The sequence below is a fragment of the Mustela lutreola genome, chromosome 1, assembly GCF_030435805.1.
Source record: "Mustela lutreola isolate mMusLut2 chromosome 1, mMusLut2.pri, whole genome shotgun sequence".
Lineage (NCBI taxonomy): Eukaryota > Metazoa > Chordata > Mammalia > Carnivora > Mustelidae > Mustela > Mustela lutreola.
This window is the reverse complement of record NC_081290.1, coordinates 135,695,117-135,716,386: the sequence shown is the minus strand read 5'-3', so window position 1 is coordinate 135,716,386 and position 21,270 is coordinate 135,695,117. Positions and strand designations below refer to the sequence as shown.

Genomic DNA, 21,270 nt, shown 5'->3' with positions numbered 1-21,270 from the left:
TGGTTGCCTAGAAGATGGCTTCCTCCGGTGGTTGTGCTGCCTTTTCCCTTTTCAGACCCCATAAAAGGTAAAGATCTTCATGATCTAAGAGTGCTTATTACAGTAGTGAATATCAACTAATATTCCACATCAAACAGTCCCCATTATCCCATCATTTAAAAGAAAAATAAAAGGTATATGGATGAAGATACACTGCCCTCCAATATATTCTTCTGCCTAAAAACTTAACTAACATATAACAAGGAAGCTCTTATTCCCTAAGGTCAGAATTTGAAAAGTAGGATATTTCACAATACTCAGTCTATATTTTCCCCATGGACATCTTTAGTTCATTCTTATGTCTTCAATTAGCATCTTAATTTTTAAAAATCCACAAAAACGAAACTATACATAGCAACCATTCATTCCAAAAACTAATTTTAATGGGTGAATTATAGGTTCCATCTATTTCTTAATGTCTGAGGACTGAAAGCTCCCCACATCTAAATGGTAATTATAAATAATTCACTACCTCCGAAGCACAAGGTGAAATGGACACTCACCGCCAGGAACACTGTACCAAGCAGCACCATTGGTTGTTCCATCTATGAAGCTGCTGTCATCATCGTTCTTGCGACATGGTGGCCGATTGGGGTCAGACATGGGTGGGTTAAAAGAGGAATATGCCCGAGCCAAGCTTTGGAAAATGGCATCATCTGGGCAGGAGCTATATTCATGAGCACTCCCTAGAAAACAAACCCACAGGATTAAAGAAATCAATTTAGACCAAAGAGCTCTGTGTGTTTTCCAAAGAGTGATTCAGTGTTGTCTCTTGCTGATATATTTTCTTTCTAGAAGAGTTTATTTATTTATTTATTTATTTGACGGATTGAGAGAGAGAGCAGCAGAGGGAGAAGGAGAAGCAGACTCCCCGCTGAGCAGGAAGGCCCATGCAGGACTCCAGCCCAGGATTTGCGATCATGACCCTGAGCAGAAAGTAGACACTTAACTGACGAGCCACCCAAGCACCCTCTTGCTGGCTTTTTTTTAATTTTTAAGCAACATCACTATGGAAAATAAGTGATGGTCTAAGTGCTCAACAATTACACTTAGTATGTAAGTGCTATATGATTCCATTCCATACCACAATGTAGAAATTGGGTAGAATAGGACATCCTACTTAGTATCTGAAAGCTTCACAAGAAAAGGTGAAAGTTCATCATAAACTAGACCTGAGAAAACAGAAAGGAGATTTCCACTGTCAGAATTTTTAATTTTAAAAAATGTGACCTCTGAGTGCCTGGGTGGCTCAGTCAGTTAAGTGGCTGCCTTCTGCTCAGGCCATGATCCCGGGTGGGGCTTCCCTGCTTAGCTGGGAGTCTGCTTCTCACTCTGCTTATGCTCACACGCGCTCTCTCTCTCAAATAAATAAATAAAATCTTTTAAAAAATAATAATAAAATAAAAATAAAGTAAAAAAATAAAAATGTGGGTGCCTGGGTGGCTCAGTGGGTTAAGCCTCTGCCTTCAGCTCAGGTCATGATCCCAGGGTCCTGGAATCGAGCCCTGCATCGGGCTCTTTGCTCAGCAGGGAGTCTGCTTCCTCCTCTCTCTTCTGCCTGCCTCTCTGCCTACTTGTGATCTCTGTCTGTCAAATAAATAAAACCTTAAAAAAATAAAATAAAATAAAATAAATAAAAAATGTAACCCCATAGCCACCATGCATCATTTTCACACATACTTTTTGGTATTCGAGTTTTAAAGTTTAAAAAAAATCCCCCAGGGGCGCCTGGGTGGCTCAGTGGGTTAAGCCTCTGCCTTCGTTCAGCTCAGGTCATGATCTCAGGGTCCTGGGATCGAACCCCACATCAGGCTCTCTGCTCAGCGGGGAGCTTGCCTCCCCCTCTCTCTGCCTGCTGCTCGGCCTGCTTGTGATCTGTCAAATAAATAAATAAAATCTTAAAAAAAAAAATCTCCCATGTGTAATATGGAAATAAATTATATTTTGATACACTGTAGTCTTCTTCATATATGATAAAATATGCTAGGTTTTTAAATTTCCTAGGTATTGACAAAGTACAAAATCTCTAAATTTTAATGATGTTTCACCAAAGACTTTTTTCAAGGCTCAAAGTTTCCAATATCTAAAATTATCATCATGTGCTTCCAAAGAACGAATTCTTCAAAGGCCCCCTGAGAACCCATCCAAAGTGGGAAATTCGCTGGAGCAACAAAAAGTAAGTTGAAAATAACTATCTAGCTAAAGCTTGCTGTACCTGAAATTTAACTAAAACGAGTTCAAGAAAGTCAAAGCACCAGTTCCTCTCCCTGACACCACTAGAAAGAGTCCCAAATGCAAAAGCAGGAGTGCATGGTAAGACACGGAGAGACCACACAGGCCCTGATCAAGCTCCAAAAAGACCGCTTTCATTTTTAAGTCCTCTTGTACACAAACTGCATAATTTCCATTATCTCTTGATTCTACCTGGGTCCACGAGTGACCAAGTTCATGACCTCTGTTTTCTCCCTTTCTCTTACATTCCATCACAATCATATTCCTCGTCCACTAAACTTACTAAAAAGTTATAGTCTTTTTCTGCCAAATATTATTATTATAATATTTATATATACATATATAATATTTATAATAACCAATGCCACATGAAATAAACTTACGTCCTTCTCTAGGCAAAATCGTTTAATGGCCAGTTCCTTAAAAGAGTATTATAGAAATCATCCTATAAACCAGCACAAAGCAATTATAAACCTTGAACCATTAGAGAAGCAGGAAGGACACCTACCAGTCCTCGTCTCGTCATAGGGGTAATTGGCCACAAGGTCTCCTCCGTGGAGATTGGCTGAGAGCACAAAAGGAATATCCATAATCCAGTGAATAACCGCCTTAGTCTCAGGAGCGAGCTGTATTAAAGATTAGAGAGTAGAAGGGTTATACACTTGGTTATCACTGTTGGGAGCGCTCAGCAGGAAAGACAGAAAAGAAAAAAACAACAATAAGGTGAAAGCTGGTCATAGGTCTTCTCTCAAATGCTTTGTGGTTGTGGTCATAAAAATAAAAAAGCTTCCAGTAAGAGCAGCATTTCCATCTCTATCTTTCTCACTTACAATAAAACATATTTCAATAGTGTTTGAATTTCCTTAAATGTTTTACTTTTGTGAGCTGCCAGATTTTCTCTCTCTCTCTCTCTCTTTTTTTTTTTTTTTTAGCTTTTTTCTGTTTGAAACTTAAAAACCATCATGCAAATCACTTACAAATTCTGGGACACTTCCATCTGATCTTTGTTAATAACAGCTAAGAGTAAGACAAAGAGGAAAGAAAATAGTTGGGACTGAAGAACAAGGTTCTTTCTCCACAGTGGTTGAGCTCTAGAAATGTATGACAGATTTTATTTCTTTTGTTACTAATTATTATTATTATTTATTATCTTCTTTTGTGGCTTACTATTTTTCCAATTCCCTCCAAGTACCTCTAACACTGTCCCTACAAAAAAATACTAAATTGGGTCTCTTTGAAAACTCACTATAAAACAACACCTTACTTTGGGAAAGCCATCTTAAACAAAGGCAGAAGTTTCAGAAATTCATTTTGCCTTAATTTAATGACTCACAGCATTTCATATCCTGGTAGCAAAACAAAAGAGGAAAGAAATTTATACCAAAGAATCCATCTGGAGCCAGACACGTGATTCATATGATGAGGTTTTAATAGTAACTAGAAAGACTCTTAATCCCCCAAGTACCTTATTGATCTTAAAAAAAAAAAAAAAATTCCTGGAGCTGTGATTCATATTCTTCTTTGGGATGGAAAATTTAACAGCAGCAGAAGGGTGTGATGGTTACGAGATCTTGTATTTCTGTACCCCTATTCAGTTTCAGTTGTGAGCTTCACAGTATCCCCATTGGATAGGCAATGATTTCATGCCCTTTTCACAGGAAAGAATCTAGGGATTCACCATGTTAATAACATGTCCAAGTTCACACAACTGAGAACTCAAATCCAGTCTATAAAACTATAAAGTCCATGTTTTTTTCAGTTGATATATAGCTTGATACATTAATGTATAAAATCTATTTTTCATGTAAGGGAACTTATAATCTTGAAAAAGTGTGATTTAGAATACGGTGTTGTTTTTATTATTTATTTGATTGGTTTATCTCATTCTTCCTATAAAAAATGTCTACTGTTGAAAATGTAAAGGAGACAAACACAAAGAAAGAAGATTAAAGTGACCCATAAGTGTACCATCTAAAGATATAAACTGCTAACATTTATATGTATCCTTTTCAGTCTTTTCCCAATGCACTAATGTAATTTTTTACATGTGATAATTTGTGTATAATTTGTATGAGAACCTTTTTCATTTCATAATGGGTAACAAATACTTTTTCATGCTGTCAAACAGCCTTCTAAGTTAATAGGTTAATGGCTGAATAGTATCCAATATATGGATATATCTTTTTTTTTTTAAGATTTTATTTATTTATTTGACAGAGAGAGATCACAAGTAGGCAGAGAGGCAGGCAGAGAGAGAGAAGAGGAAGCAGGCTCCCTGCTGAGCAGAGAGCCTGATGCAGGACTCGATCCCAAGACCCTGAGATCATGACCTGAGCCGAAGGCAGCGGCTTAACCCACTGAGACACCCAAGCGCCCTGGATATATCATTCTTAATCATGAAAAAATAATAGCCAATACTTACTAAACATTTTCTGTGGTTTTTTTTTTTAAAATCTGTCATGTTGACACATGACAAATTAGAATTTTTTTAACTGTACATTCTTTGATTAACCAATAAAACTAGAACCATTTTTGTATGTTTAGTAACCATTTATGTTTAGTCTTCAGTGACATATTTATACATGGTTTAATTGATTTTTCTATTGAAATGTTGATCTCTTGCTAATTTGCAAGGGTTGCTTACTTAGTAAAAACACTAACCTTCTATATTATAGATATTTTCTGAGTTTGTCATTTGTCTTTCAAATTCAGTTTTTTCAATTTAATAACAATAATAATTAAAATACAAAATATTAAGATATTTATGTTGTCAAATCTACTGATCTTTTCTTTATGGTCTCATTTGCTTTCGTATTTTATTCATTCATTCAATAACTATTAAGTGGCCACCAGGTGCCAATTTTTCTATATAAGGGATTCAGAAAGTTCTATCTCCCTCCCAAAATTATATATTTACCAAAGTTTTCTTTTTGTAAGTTCAGACTTTTTATATATAGATTTTATGTTGCTCTAGGCTGATATTTGTGAGATGAATTTATCTCAATTTCATTTATTGAATTATCCTTTCTTTCCACAATGAGCTGAAAAACTCCCTTATGATATACTCTTATACATACTTAAATTTGTTTCTAGAATTCAAATTAATTTAAATTAAATCCAGCTTAAGTTTTGATTTAAATCAACCTTAAAATAACTAATACAGAACATTTCATCAGAAACGGTCTTTAATCCAAAAAATGCATATGCTTTTCTTCGTAATGAATTTATGATTTATTAGGCTCAACTGCTAAAAAAAATGGCAATAATATTATATGATATGAGTTTAATACATTCTTTTATATTCTGTTCAAAGTTTTCCTTGTAGTATTGAATTTCTTTCCAATCCTCTCCCTTGTACATCCCCTTCTTTCCTCCTATTTACTCAAACCTATGGTAGGTACTGGTAAGTATCTCAATGAGTTCAGAAGAGACAGAAATCTCTGTGGTTTGGAAGATCATGGAAGATTTTTGGAAGGAAGTGAAACTCTACTAGGCCTTGGGAGAAAAATCAGGTAGGCTTTGGATAAGTGGAAAAGAGAGGAGAAAAAGAAAGAAAGAAAGAAAGAAAGAAAGAAAGAAAGAAAGAAAGAAAGAAAGAAAGGAAGGAAAGAGAGGAAAGAAAGGAAAGAAAAGAAAGAAAAGAAAGAAAAGAAAGAAAAGAAGGAAAAGAAAAGAAAGAAAAGAAAGAAAAGAAAAGAAAGAAAGAAAGAAGGCTTCGGGGAAAGCAAGCAAGCACTGCCTCGGGCAAAGGATTGGTTTGAGTGGGAGCTCACAGGCAAAGCCCTTAAAGGGGCAGACTGTGCTTTTGGATTTATTATTCACCTAAAAGTGTTCAGAACAGTGTGCATGTATGCTCCCATATGTTTATAGATTAATACATGCCTTAAAAAAATAATTCTAAAGGAAACATTCCAAGATGTGAATGGTGGTCATTTAAGACTACAGGATAATGCATTCTTTTTCTCATCATCTATATTTACTTTATCTTTTTGTTCACAATAGCATAATAATTTTGTAATATAACATTTTTTTAAAAACTCTTTTGGAACAAAGATCCAGTCCTGAATACACGAAGTCATATTCAGCTATTAGGTTTTAGCCTACTGCTAATTCTTATATATACACTTCCTAATATACATGTTACTGATATATTCACAAGCAAGCAAGTAAATTCCACAATTTGACAAATTAAATACAGTTTGTCTCTAGCTACTAAAAGAACTTTTTAGGCTGACTAAATGCTGAGATCCCCTAGGTACTGTAATTATATATTTAAGTAATCTATAGAGAAGCCTCTGGAACATCTCAAGATTGAGCCCCAAGAGAATCTAGAGCCAATTATGACCTATCTTTTTTTTTTTTAATATTTTATTTATTTGAAAGACAGAGATCACAAGCAGGCAGAGAGGCAGGCAGAGAGAGAGGGGGAAGCAGGCTCCCCGCTGAGCAGAGAGCCCGGTGCGGCGCTTGATCCCAGGACCCTGGGATCATGACCTGAGCCTAAGGCAGAGGCTTTAACCCCCTGAGCCACCCAGGTGCCCCTATGACCTATCTTTAAAATTTCCATTTAAAGACTGTAAATATAGCTTAAATTTATTTTCTATAACTAGATGGCTTTGGCTCTTAAAATATATTAAAGCCATGTTTATTTCCATTTCTTCACAAGACAAGCATAAGTAGTTTAATAAGTTGTTTGACTCATTTTAATCGACTCCATTTTCAAGCAATCCAGGCCAAGGAGCCCAAGAACAGATGAGAAAAGACAGCAGGAAAAACTCCAGGACAGCAAGGGAGAGCTTTTATTCAGAGGTTCAGAAGAACAAGGAAAGTCTCTGGAACACGTGGTAGAAATGCAGATGCCATTTCATTACCCATTGTCACAGCGTACACACCCCAGACTTCCTGAATCTACATTCATAAGTCTGCATTTTTAACCCCAAATTCCTACAAAGCTTGAAATTTTAAAAACCACTCTCAGGACAGATTGGTGGTGGCCAGAGACAGTTGGGGGTGGGGCAGCAATGGGGAGGGAAAGGAGTAAAGGTGGTCAAAAGGTATCACTTCCAGTTATAAAAGAAGTCATGGGGATGTGATGTACAACACGGTGACTACAGTTAAAAATACTGTATTCTAGGGGCACCTGGGTGGCTCAGTGGGTTAGGCCGCTGCCTTCGGCTCAGGTCATGATCTCGGGGTCCTGGGATCGAGTCCCGCATCGGGCTCTCTGCTCAGCAGGGAGCCTGCTCCCCTCCCTCTCTCTCTCTGCCAGCCTCTCTACCTACCTGTGATCTCTCTCTGTCAAATAAATAAATAAAATCTTTAAAAAAAAATACTGTATTCTATATTTGAAGTTACTAAGAGAGTAGACCTTAAATGTTCTGTCACGGGCGCCTGGGTGGCTCAGTGGGTTAGGCCGCTGCCTTCGGCTCAGGTCATGATCTCGGGGTCCTGGGATCAAGTCCCACATCGGGCTCTCTGCTCAGCAGGGAGCCTGCTTCCTCCTCTCTCTCTCTCTGCCTGCCTCTCTGCCTACTTGTGATCTCTCTCTCTGTCAAATAAATAAATAAAATCTTTTAAAAAAAAAATGTTCTGTCACAAGAAAACAATTACAACTATGTATGGTGACCGATGGTAACTACACTTAAGATGGTGATCATTTCACAATATATACAAATACCAAATCATTACGCTGTACATCTGAAATTAATTGTATTTTATATGTCAACTGTATCTCCATAAAAATAAAACAAATATAGAAGCTACAGAAAGGGATATAGAAACTGAGAAGGGGGAGCAAGAAAAAGCAAGATGTGTGATAACATTCCCGAAATGCCTGTGACATGTCTCCTACTGGGCAGCACCTAAACACAGTCTCAGTCTTAATGACAAAGATGGAAAAAGGAGAAGATAAACCAGACATGAATAATACCATTCCAGGATTATTATGCAGGTTTACTGGAGACTTAGTCTAATGTAAACAAACATTGATTCTGTTCCAGAAAAGAGACTTAACTTAAATTTTTATGTATTTCTCTTTAGTTTACCTTCACCCAGAAAAAGTATTGGCATTGAGATATTTTTATATCTCTAATTAAAGCTCTAATTTGGGGGGTGCATATGGGTGGCTCAGTCAGTTAAGCAGCAGAATCTTGATCTTTTTATTTTTATTAGTATTATTTTTAAAGGTTAAAAATTAAATTAAAATTTAAAAAAATTAAAAGATTATTTGTATTATTATTTTAATTTATTTTGTTTATTTATTTGAGAGAGACAGTAAGACAGGGAGTGGGAGAGGAAAAAGCAGGTTCCCCGCTGAACAGAAAGCCCTATGCAGGGCACGATCCCAGGACTCTGGGATCATGACCTGAGCCAAAACAGACACTTAATGACTGAGCCACCTAGGAGCCCCCAGAATCTTGACTTTGGCTCAGGTCATGATCTCAGGGTACTGGGATAGAGCCCTGCTTCAAGCTCTGTGATCAGTGGGGAGTCTGCTGGAGATTCTCTCCCTCTCCCTTTGCCCCTCCCCCACATGCTCCCTTGCACACACTCTCTCTCTAAAATAAATAGATCTCTAAAAAAGTTCTAATTTTTTTAAGTACCATGAGCATATGTCTTTTTTAATTTTATTTTTTTCAGTGTTCCAAGATTCACTGTTTATGTACCACACCAGTGCTCCATGCAATACATGCCCTCCTTAATACCCACCACCAGCATATATCTTTTAAATAAGTGTTGCTTACCCTAGAAATAAGAAAACACCTAACACCACGGTTCTGCAAATATTACACAGGTTCTGCTGGGGAAGAAGAAAGTGGTGCAGATGGAAAGTGTATGGCACTGCACAAAGGCTACCCAACAGATGTCCCCTGAACATGAGTTTATTCCATAGATTCTTCTATGCAAGGTAGCAGGCATTATTTGTCCCATTTCTTGGATTTAATGGAGAAGCATAGACAGCTTAATGTAAGCAACGGGGAGAGCCTGCCTGCTGATATCAGCACTGGGCTTCCACAGTGGTTTTTCATTTCTGCCTTATCCCTCACAGCTTACCACATAGGACTGCCCTCTCTTTACCTCTGGTTAAGAAAAAAAAAAAGATCGTCTTCTCTCCTTCCAGCTCTCCCTTCATCCAAGAAAACTGCACCAGAGGCTGAGAAATTACAAATGTGTCTGTGACTCAGAAGCAGAAATGTTTAAGTCACTCACTAATCAGGTTCTACTAGAATCCTCAGCCCCTGGCAGCCCTTTTCTGAGACCAGTTTCCACTTGTTGGCTTAGCCGAAGTTTCTGGAAGGAATCCTAAATATAGGCAGGAAAGTTATAGGAACCTTACACAGATAATCCAGGACCCTCCCTATCTCCTGGATCCTCTATCTAGTCCCCAACCGCATGATGAATGCTTGTCTGGAACTCCAGCTGTGGATTTTCAGATACTGTGACTTGCTTGCCAGGCTGGACTGCATTCATTCATAACAGGTTTTCAGCCTACTATGTGTCAGACTCAAATATAAACCATAATTCTTGCAACCAAAAAACTGAATTCTAGAACTAAAAGAGAAAATAGCTATAGAAATAATAATAACAAGCACAGTTTTATATAGCTATAAGCACCAGATTGGAAATATTTTTAAAGAATGGAAGGGAAGCTTAACAGGATCTGTCTGGAAGAGCAGAAGGCTTCACAGAGGAGATGACATGGAAGCAAAGGGAAGAACATTCTAGATGGTTGGAACAACACATATGAAGACACAAAATTACTAGAAAATGCTTTTCTTAGGGAGCAAAAAGGAGTTGGTGGACTGGAGTCCACAGATTATCAGAGCCAGATTAAGGAGTAGGTCAGCCAGCAGCTGCCAGGGGCCAAGGGAAACTTGAATGGTGTTAGCACTATAATAAAATGGAGAAATGGTACTTTCCACATCCTCACTTGGGAAAGGTACAAAAAGGAGTTGATGAACCAGAGCCGAATTGCCTGGAAACACAGAAGAGGAATGGAGAGCTGCCAACAGCAGTTCTTCTCCACCTTTCCTCCATGATGGCTCTAGATCTCTCCAAGTAATTGAAAACAGTGTTCAAACAATATTGGTTTGAAGGGGCATGAAATGTTTAGTGGATATGTCAATGCACCCATCTAACTCTAAGGTACATAACACAGAGTCCCGAGCAATTTTGCCAAAATGGTAATAATAGTTGTAGGTCCTGACTTCAAACACTTTATATATATTAACTCACTCAAGCCTTACCCCAAGGGGGTAGATCGTCATTGAGTATTATCATCTCCATACTGCAGCAGAAGCAGCAGAAGCACACAGTGGTTAAATAACTTTCCAAAACTCAGGTAGCAAATATGGAGCCAGGCTGCCCCCAGAGTCTCCAGATGACTAAACCATCACATAATTCTGACATACTGAGTTTTCACTTTATCCTCTGGGAAGTGGAGAACTGGCACGGTTTTTTTAAGCAACGGAGCAGTAATTTGTGCAGGAAGATCACTCTCAAGGGATTCGAGAAGATTGAACAGAGTTGGGAAAGGCTGAACCCAAAACAAGAAGAGGGAACTGCTGGTACTCAGGAGCAAGAGACAGTGGGGGCCTGAACCAAGCAGTGGAATGAGTTTGCAGAAGAGGAGAGACTGAAGAAGCTTTAGAGCCTTCAGATCACTGAGATCCTCCAACTGATTGCTGGTGGTGATGACAGTAATGGAAAAACCAAGGCTTTGATCATAGAATAAGAGAAAACACTCTTTTCTTATGGAAAATGTTTGGTTTTGAGGCCCTGCATGTCCTCGCCAGATGAAGAGACTCAGTGAGCCAGTAAAATAGAGAAAGAACTCCACAGGAGATCCGGAGCTGGAGAGATGGATCTGTAGAGAAAGAGATAAGGGTAACAAATGGGATCTTGAAGGCCAGCACTTAGCCAAGGTAGGGGAAGCAGGGAAAGAAGCTGAGCAGTAACTGGAAAGGCAGTAGAAGGATCAGGAGAAAGTAGAATTGTGCAAAGCAAAGAAAGAGAAGGTTCTAGAAAAGAAGAAAAAAATCAACAATGTGAAATGCTGTGATGTGCTGATACAGGTCCTCTGAAAGGGCCATGAAGACATTCAAAGACACAACTAGGTTCCTTCCTCCTATCCCCTCCCCCTCCTCCTGTTCTCTAGACAGCCCCTGCCCAATTCCAGGGTGTCCAGCCATGACTTTCTAGGTGCGAGCTAATTATCCCACACATGCTTAACATTACTGCTACGTCCTCCATTATGATGAAGATATTAGAACATACTTCCTTAGGCTAGAGGAGGGAACCCAAGAAAACAATGTATTTTCCCTACCTTTGTGTTTTGATCCACAATCTTCTTCAGATTTTTCAACAGATGATTATTTGGACCACCTTCTTTCTCATTAACATAAACTATCCTATCCAGGTCTGGAAAGTTCCGATTCAGATCTATTCCCTGGGCATTGCTGCGACCCACAAACCAGTCCTTGAGCTCACCAGGCTAAAAAAATCAAGAAGAAAAATAATAAGTTATGTATTATTATTGTTACTATATAGTTAAGGTCTTCATTAATAAATTTTAAAATTGGAATTAATCATTTATTTTAATAATATCCTCTCAAAACTGAATTTTCACTCTTATTAACAAACACATGAAGGTATCAGACTTAAAGTATTTGTTATGGTAATTTCAAAAATATTTTCAATGAATAATATCTGGAATTTTAATGATAATTATATTTGAAAGATAATTATCATCAAACTACAAAAAAGATCTATATACATCAGTAATAGATGAGGCCTTTCAAAGCATATATCAGTCTATAGTTGGGTTTAAGTGAAATATTCATTGGCTCTGTAAATCACAGGAATCTATTTCTTAAATATTCCAAAGAATAAACTACTAAAGAAAATTGGAGGTTTAGAATGAGTTTAACATGAATTATGTACATATTAGTAAGATACCTTCCTCTTACAGTCTTTATGAAAAAATATGAGCTCTAGAACAAAGTTCAAGAGCTTTGTAAGTTGAGAAATTTCTGTTCAATTTTAAATCCTTCATTTCAGTAATGGTATAACCTAGATTTCCAAGACATTTAGCTACATTCCATAATGAATATTTTCTTGTTTTACTATTAAATTTTACATAATCTATGATATAGAGCTAATTCCCATATTCTTGAAGTTATATAAGCTCAGACCCTTTAGACTCCAAGGAATAAAAATCTACTACAGAAAATAACAATGATAATTTTTCGTCCATTGATCTTACAGATCAGAATATCACCTTAAAATAGTAAACAATTTAATTTTCTATGTTATTAGAATTTTTCTAACTTTAGGAATTTTATCAGTGTTATTTACAGAAATCCTGTTTGGGTTTCTTACAATGTCAAACTGTCACATCACTGGATGTTTTATTTTTAAGGTAAAAATCAACTTCCTAACTATATATAAACATACCAATACCCCCATAAAATAAGAAAATCACTTCACGCTGTAGAAAACAACTAATGTTCTCCATGCCTGTGCAAACAAAAAGGGAACACACAGCACTAATCTTCTCTTAAAGTGTCATTACTTTCCAGCTTCTCTAACAGTTAAAATGTATGCACTTCATTTTAGAGGTAGGAGAGGATTTTGTTGGTGGCGGGGTTTTTTTTGTTTTGTGTTCTTTCCTTTTTTTTTTTTTTTTTTTTTTTTTTTTAACTTTACTGATCATACATAGACAAGAATTAAACACCAGTGCAACATTGATCCGGCCAAAATTTTTCTTCATTGCTGTCAGTAGAGGGCGCTATGACATCATCTCTTTCAAAGACAGCACTAGCCTTACTCTTCAACACTTGGCAGTAGTCCTTTCAGTTTTTTAGGAAATTTACCTAGTCACAAACGTGGGTAAATTCAATATGATTTATTTAACAACAAAACAAATCATTAATTAAACATTGGCTGAGGCAAATTTCTCATTCGCAATCTGCTCTCACCCACCACCTCTTACCTTCTGAACTTTTTTTCTTAGCAGCAAGGTGATTAGCGTATCACTTATATCCTCCCAGGCCTTGTCCGCAAGATTGATGTGAGTGCAGCATTACTTACCGACAAGCACACATGTTCAAACACAGAGTGAAGAGAGTGCTCCCTGCTCCGGGCTGGCTGGAACTCACCTGAGAGGCAGCCTTCTCAAAGCCGTCCGGGTTGAGGGAAGGCATGATGTGGATACGAGTGCTGTGGATCAGTTTAACAATTGTCTCATTGCCCTTTTGGTACTCGTTGCACAGGTATTGGGCCAGGAAAATGAGCAGTTCCCGTCCAACAGCCTCATTGCCGTGCATATTCCCAATGTATTTAAATTCAGGCTCACCTAAAAGAGCAAAAATAAATAGTAGGGAGACATTTTCTATAGCTCCGAGTAGAAGACAAATGGCATCCAGTTACAAGTGTGCTGTATATCTACTAATTTACTTACTACACAGAGCTGACAGTTACTTCTCCCTCCGAATTGACATCCAAGAAATCTACTTTACTTATTTTTTTAAAGATTTTATTTACTTATTTAAGAGTGAGAGAGAGCACAAGGGAGTGAGAGAGAATGAGAGAGAAGAAGGACAGAGGGAGAAGACGACCCGCCATGGAGCAGGGAGCCCGATGCGGGACTTGATCCCAGGACTCCAGGATCATGACCTGAGCCAAAGGCAGTTGCTTAACCAACTGAGCCACCTAAGAAATCTACTTTCAACGTCAAACTACTCCAGGGCACCTGGGTGGCTCAGTCAGTTAAGTGACTGCCTTTTGCTCAGGTCATGATCCCAAAGTCTTGGGATCAAGTCCTATGTCAAACTGCCTTTTTCAGCGGGTAACCTGCTTCTTCCTCTCCCTCTGTCCCTTCTCCTGGCTTGTGACCTCTCTCCCTCGCTCACTCTCTCAAAAATATAAAGAAAAATCTTTTTTAAATAATAGACTAATAAATAAATAAATAAATGTATGCCAAAATATTCCAAACACTTTTATCTTTCCAATTCTCCCTCCCCAGCTACCCACTTGTTAAGGACTGGATTATGTCTCCCCCAAATTGATATATTGAAGCCCTAACCTCCGATGTGACTGCATTTGGAGAATAGGGCCTTATAAGGAGATAATTAAAGTTAAATGAGATCATAAGGGTGGGACCCTAATTCTTACAAGATGAGAAAGAGACACCAGCAATATCTCTCCACACCTGGGTGGAGACCACCTATAAGCCAGGAAAATGGGGTCTCAGAAAACTGCCGTACTGGTACCTGGATCTTGGACTTCCAGCTTTCAGAACTGTGAAAAAATACATTTATTTTGTTTAAGTCACCCAGTTGGTGGTATTTTTGTTAGGACAGCCTGAGCAGACAAACGTACCATCTCATCGTGAATAAATAATAATAATAATAATAATAATAATAATGCGTTGCATGCCTTCTATTGATTAAACACTGAACTTCACATTTTTCCTTATTTAGTCCTCACCAAACATCTGTAAGTGGGTATTATTTTATGATGAGCAAACTGAAGTTCAGACTGCTTAAGGCATCTTACCACAGGGGCGCCTGGGTGGCTCAGTCGTTAAGCATCTGCCTTCGGCTCAGGTCAGGATCCCAAGGTCCTGGGATCCAGACCCATATTAGGCTCCCTGGGAGCCTGCTTCTCCCTCTAGCACTCCCCCTGCCTGTGTTCCCTCTCTTGCTATGTCTCTTTCTCTCAAGTAAATTTTAAAAATCTTTAAAAAAAAAAAAAAAAAAAAAAGGAGAGAGAGAGAGAGAATGAGACCTGACTATGGTAACACAGTCCATGATGCCATATTTTTTTAAAGATTTTATTTATTTATTTGACACAGAGGGAGAGAGAGAGAGAGAGAGCGAACACAACCAGGGGGAGTGGCAGGCAGAGGGAGAAGCAGGTTCGCTGCAGAGCTGGGGAAGCCTGATAGGGTACTTGATCCCAGTACTCTAGGAACATGACCCAAGCAGCAGGCAGTGGTTTAACCAACTGAGCCACCCAGGTACCCATCCCCCCTTTTTTTAATCCTAGTGATTAAAAGCATGAACTTCTGGAGCCAGACTGCATGGATTCAAATCCTTGCACCAAGTCTTACTGGCCGGCCTTGAGCAAGTTACTTCCACTTTCTGTGGCTCTCTTTTACCACCCATAAAATGAGAGAACTATAAAATTATCCTACCTATAAAATTATTGTAAGAACTAAGTGAAGGAATAAGTATAAATGCTTAGAATGGTGCCTGACAAAGAACAAGAGCTATGTGTTTGCTATGAGGATGATGTCACATTATCTTATCAGTGTGACAAGCTTTACTACATATAATCTAATTTTCTCAATGTCCACTAAAATGGGGAGGACAGATATTTGTATTGTCATTATTATACAAATACAGCCCCAACACCTGTGAGTGGCTCAGTGGGTTAAAGCCTCTGCCTTCGGCTCAGGTCATGATCTCAGGTCCTGGGATCGAGCCCCGCATCGGGCTCTCTGCTTGGCGGGGAGCCTGCTTCCTCCTCTCTCTCTCTGTCTACTTGAGATCTCTACCTATCAAATAAATAAATAAAATCTTTAAAAAAAAAAAAAAACAACAAATACAGCCCCAAGAAGATATGTTTTATTAAAGGGCTCAGAATTCAGACATAAATCACTGTTGCCTATTTCTGCTGTGGTCCGTTGCATTTAGGAATCATAAAATTGCAGAGGGCATAGCAGCAGATGCCCTCAATTAATCCTGTTGTTCTGCTCCCTTCTGCTTCATCCATTCCCCAGGCCCGATTTCTACCACAGGAAGGATTCTCCCACTTACAAAATCACTAGGACTGCTCCCCCCTGGTGAAAAATTTAAATTTATTAATTTTTTTTTAAAAAGCACAACAAAACTGGAATTCTTTTTCTCTTGGAAATATGTTATGAAAATATCCTTTGCAGGAGATTCCTGAGCATGTGATTTAAATGACTGCTAACCCCTCCGAACCACGTCCTTGTGTGACCTCTCAGCCTGCATCTAAGCTAATCTTAATCTAAGGATCAGGTAGGAACAGGATCAGGGGCTACTTATCTGCCCCTCATTTTTCACTTTGAGGGCAAGTCGCTCACAAAACTATGCCTAGGAACTTGCCCACAAGGTACGTGAAAAGAGATGTTTTCTTTGCTTCTGATTTCAAAAATCTTAATAACCTTCCTTTCTGTCAAATTCACAAGCTTTACACCTGCCCCTCACTGGATATGAATTTGTTTGAGGCACAGTAGGGAGGGTAGCCAGAGGAGTATTACGAGCCTATTCTGCAAAGTTCTGTGAGGAGACTATACTGGGGGAGGCAGGCTGGTCCCGCCCCTGACCACAGCACAGTTCTGTGTACTGCTTCAGTCATTCCAAAGTGCTTGCTTGGCCCGCAACCCTTAAGAGTAGGTAAGCTCACTGACATTTTGTATTACTTCCCCGGATTTAGAAAATACACTCATAATCATTTAAAGGAGAAACAGCAAATTCATACTCATTTAGCCCCGCAGTGTGTGTTTGGTGGTCACAGTAAATTTTGTATTGGAATCCAAATGTTCTCCTGATTCTGCCACAAACCACACCACTCCCTAACGCTGCAACACCTGATTTTCCAAGTCAGAAATTGCCAAATTTCCAACATGGTTTTGTTTCTTCAACTCTATAGGGAATTGCTCTCGGAAGCAAATCTCCCCCAAAATGTCTATTCTATCTGTGAGGAGATGGTAATAATAGTAACAATAGCAAAGCTTTCGTTTGACATGAAGATAGAAATATAAAGGTCATTTTATAGAAGACATTAATGTATGGAAATGAAATTCAAGGCACATACGACTTAGCGAAAGAAAAGGCAAGTGTATTTTTATCTTCCTCTGCTTTCTAGAATAAATTAGATTGCTAGATAACGCTCTCATCAGAATACAGGAGAGCTGCTGCTAAGCCTACTGACGTGTCTTGTAAGATGAAGAAGAGCCACAGTGTTGTTGGATGTGCACATGAAAACCTTGGTGTCTGACACTACAGGAGACCAGAAGCCAAGAGAGCAGGATTCTTAAACTCAAGGAACGTGGGGTCTGGAGGAAGACACAGACATGCACATGAACAGTGTTCGGCAGTTAGGCGATAACGAGGGAATGTCAGATACATTAACCAACCAGCTTCAGGCTTCTAAAGTGCAATAGTCCTACCACCCAGATGGCCCTTCTCCAGCCCTGTGCCTTCCCAAAGACAAATTTATTTTTACAACACAGCCCCCACTGGGTCCCCTCTGCCTAAAACCCATCAGCTGACTAACTTCCCATTTGCTTTCACCATAAAGGCCCAAGTTCTCTCCAAGAGCTTTAATCCCCTGGTGGTCCAGTCTTGTCCACCTCCCCAGTCTCCTGAGGCACCACCTTCACTCCCAGTCTTTCCACCACAGGGCGTGGCCTAAGATGGACACTCTTTACTTGTCGCCCACACACACAGTTTGCCCTCATGGTCTCCTAACGGTGGAACACTCTGGTTTCCTCAGAGTACTTGGAGTCTCAGTCCAGTTCTTTTTTCTTTTTAATACCTCACGGTGAATATATACATTCATCAGCGTGACTGTTTGCTCTTCCAGCCGACTGTGTGGTCTGTCAGTGTTGGGATGGTATCCACTAGAGTTCACTAGTGCCTCACTTCTCCCCAAAGGAGAGCCAGAAACACAGTGAGAGCACAATAAATATCGATTAACTATAGTCCCGAGTCAATGAAGAAACAATGGGTTGTGCTTCTCGCTCCCAGCCTCCCAGCGCGTGACTGACAGCACAAAGTGCCCCTGACATGCCGGTGTAGCTGTGGGTACCTGGAAACTTCCTGGCACAGTAAGGGGGACAAAAGGATAAACTGAAGGGGACTTGAGGCAGGGTCAGGGAGTCCATACCCCGGGGGCAATATTTAGAGACCTCCATGCTTGTCTCTGTACCCGACATTCAAAGGGAAGAAATGGAAATTCTTCTTCGGAAAGGAAAGCAGTCGAGTTGTGTGAACAGCTGATTTGCCAGGAAGAAGATTAATTTCCATGGTCACAAGAGAACCACGAAACCTCTAGGCAAGGACTCCCTAGGGCTCTCTTTGTCGTGAAGTCTAAACAAAGGATTCTGAAGAGACTTTGCCTGCCGAATCCTTAATTTAGAAAGAGAAAAGATGGAAGCTTTCGGGCTTTGGATAAGCCTCTGTCAGTTCACCTTCCATTTATTTTAATGGAGGATTGACTGCTTTTCGTCAACACTGAATTTTCTTCTCTGATCCTCTGAAGCTGGAGTTGCCACAAACTGTGCAAAGGATGACATGTGAGTGTCTGTTTACAGTGTCGATACAGAACAAATCCCAGGTTAGCAGGTGTGTCATCTCTTGTGGACACAGCTGCTAATGCACACATGCCCAGGTTCAAGCTCCTCTCTCCCCTAGCAACGGGAAGAAAAGGTGGCCTGAACCGCTCTAAGCGCACCTGGGAATGGTTGGCTTTGCCTTCATCTTACGCTCTGCACTCACCATCTTGTTCATTTTCCTTTTTACACAGTGATGAGCCTGAGCTCCTGATCCTGCAGCCGAGGCATTGTGTTTGCACGGGTGGCCAAAATGTCAATGGCATTGGCTCGGAAAGTACACTTCCCCTGTTGCACCCATTTTCCCACAATTTCATGTACCCATCTGTCTTCCAGTTACTTTGCATGGCACTCGATCATCTGTCAAGGTACCATTAAAAGATAATCAGCCGAAAACCAAACGCAGCCTGGCTGGACAGCGTTTCCATCTTCTTCATCTGCGTCACAGAACAATCAATGCGCCTCACTGGATTTGTGTTTGCATCAGAACTATATAAGAATAACAGATGTTCACAATGGAATACTATGCAGCCATCAAAAGAAATGAAATCTTGCCATTTGCAACAACATGGATGGAACTAGAGCGTATCATGCTTAGCGAAATAAGTCAAGCAGAGAAAGACAACTATCATATGATCTCCCTGATATGAGGAAGTGGTGATGCAACATGGAGGCTTAAGTGGGTAGAAGAATAAATGAAACAAGATGGGATTGGGAGGGAGACAAACCATAAGTGACTCTTAATCTCACAAAACAAACTGAGGGTTGCCGGGGGGAGGGGGTTGGGGAGAAGGGGGTGGGATTATGGACATTGGGGAGGGTATGTGATTTGGTGAGTGCTGTGAAGTGTGTAAACCTGGTGATTCACAGACCTGGGGATAAAAATATATGTATATAAAAAATATATGTTTATAAAAAATAAAAAATTAAAAAAAAAAAAAAAAAAAAAAAGAATAACAGATGTTATTCTGTTAAAATCAGACCAAGGCTTTACTGAAGTCAGAAATAAAAAATTCCAAACTGAGGAAGCAAATGATTTTAAATTCCATACCTGTAACTCTTCATTTGCTCCAAATGTTTATTAATGTGATTTGAAGTACCTAATCACTAAAAAAAGAAAAAGAACAAAAGAAAGAAAAGAAGAAAAGGGTGCCTGGATGATTCAGTCAGTGTCTGCCTTCAGCTCAGGTCATGATCCTGGGGTTCTGGGATCGAGCCCCACATCCGGTCCCTCCTCCCCAGGAAGTCTGCTTCTCACTCTCCTCTGACCCTCCCTTGCCATTTGTGCATGCTTTCTCTCTCTCAAATAAATAAATAAAATCTTAAAAAAAAAAAAAAGGAAGGAAGGAAGGAAGGAAGGAAGGAAGGAAGAAAAAAAAAGTTTTAAAGAAACATCTACTGCTTCAAAATTAAAACATACGTATTGTATACCCCCAGAAACTCATACCCCCTTGGGCATAGTACATGGGTGAAGTTTAAAGTTGAGAGCAGACTGGCAAAGCCCCCAAAGGGTATGAATTAATGGATTTTATTAAAGTGACCAGATAGCTCCTAAAGCAGAAGTTCACAGGCCCAATAGGCTGAGCCTTAAGAAAAGAAAGAAGTAAAAGTAAAAATAGTAAAAAAAAAAATTTCCTTCTCGCAAAAAGGAAATTTTACTTTCACTACCTTATTTGACCCAAGGGTCATCCTATCTGTCTCTAATATTTTTTCCTCTTGGAAATAGCTGACAGGCTGACCATTGGATTGAGGTCTTGATCAGAATGAAGGTCCTTCCCAATCATAGAGTCAATTATTCAGTGCCCTCTACATGGGAAGAAAAGAACAGAGGGCAAATACCAAATGGAAAATGAGATAAACGTGAAAATAGGTTGTAAGCTGTGAAACTCTGGGTAAGTGTAGCATCATTATTTAGAAAAAAGTAACTAGGTTAAGGGTATTTTAATAAAGAACTTGATTATAGTATCAGAACCTTTTCATCTTTCATTCTGTAAATAGAGATGAAACTCCTACTGAGATGAACGTATTCTTCTTCCAACATCAAATTATTGCCAAAATATAAGTTCACTAACTCATTCAAAAGGTATGTTTTACTCACTGATTTCACAGTTCTTAGAGCTGGGGTAATTTCAAGAGGCATGTTCCTGCTACGTGTAATATACTAACCACATCGCTGAATAACCAGAGCATCCAAAAATAAAATGCTATTTCTCAAAAAAAGCATGGCAAAATGTGCACCTCACCAAAGATTTTGAGAAATGGTCACATAAATAGCTACCAAAGCAGCAAAATCACTGAACCAATCCGATTTACAAAAGGCTATGCAAGCAAGTTGGAAACCTCTCAGGAACAGATGGGCCTTCCCATCAATGATCTCCCTCTCTCGGCGGTAAACCTGGGGTTAAGACATTATGCTACTAATTGTTTCCACTTGTTCGACATTCTAACATCTTAGAGCTTGTAAATCACTCTTGCAGAATGAACCCTGCAAGTTTCCAAAAACTTGTCAATAAATGCGTCATTAATTGGCTCATGTTTTAGCAGATTTTAGCAGCCTAAAATGCTGAGTGCATTCCTAAAAGAAATCCAAATCTCCAAGGGCCAAATAGATACTAGAAGAGGGTGGATATGGA

At 39.2% G+C, this 21,270-nt stretch overlaps 1 protein-coding gene across 1 annotated transcript in view; it reads right to left on the bottom strand.

Annotated features, from left to right (window-relative positions):
* CPE (carboxypeptidase E) overlaps nucleotides 1-21,270 on the bottom strand; it is a 116,309-nt gene that overhangs the window by 24,124 nt on the left and 70,915 nt on the right. The window contains exons 2-5 of the mRNA XM_059174715.1: nucleotides 13,431-13,627; nucleotides 11,597-11,764; nucleotides 2,780-2,897; nucleotides 543-725 (exon numbers count right to left, since the gene is read on the bottom strand). Coding sequence (XP_059030698.1) covers nucleotides 543-725; nucleotides 2,780-2,897; nucleotides 11,597-11,764; nucleotides 13,431-13,627 — 666 coding nt within the window. The remainder of the gene's footprint in view (nucleotides 1-542; nucleotides 726-2,779; nucleotides 2,898-11,596; nucleotides 11,765-13,430; nucleotides 13,628-21,270) is intronic.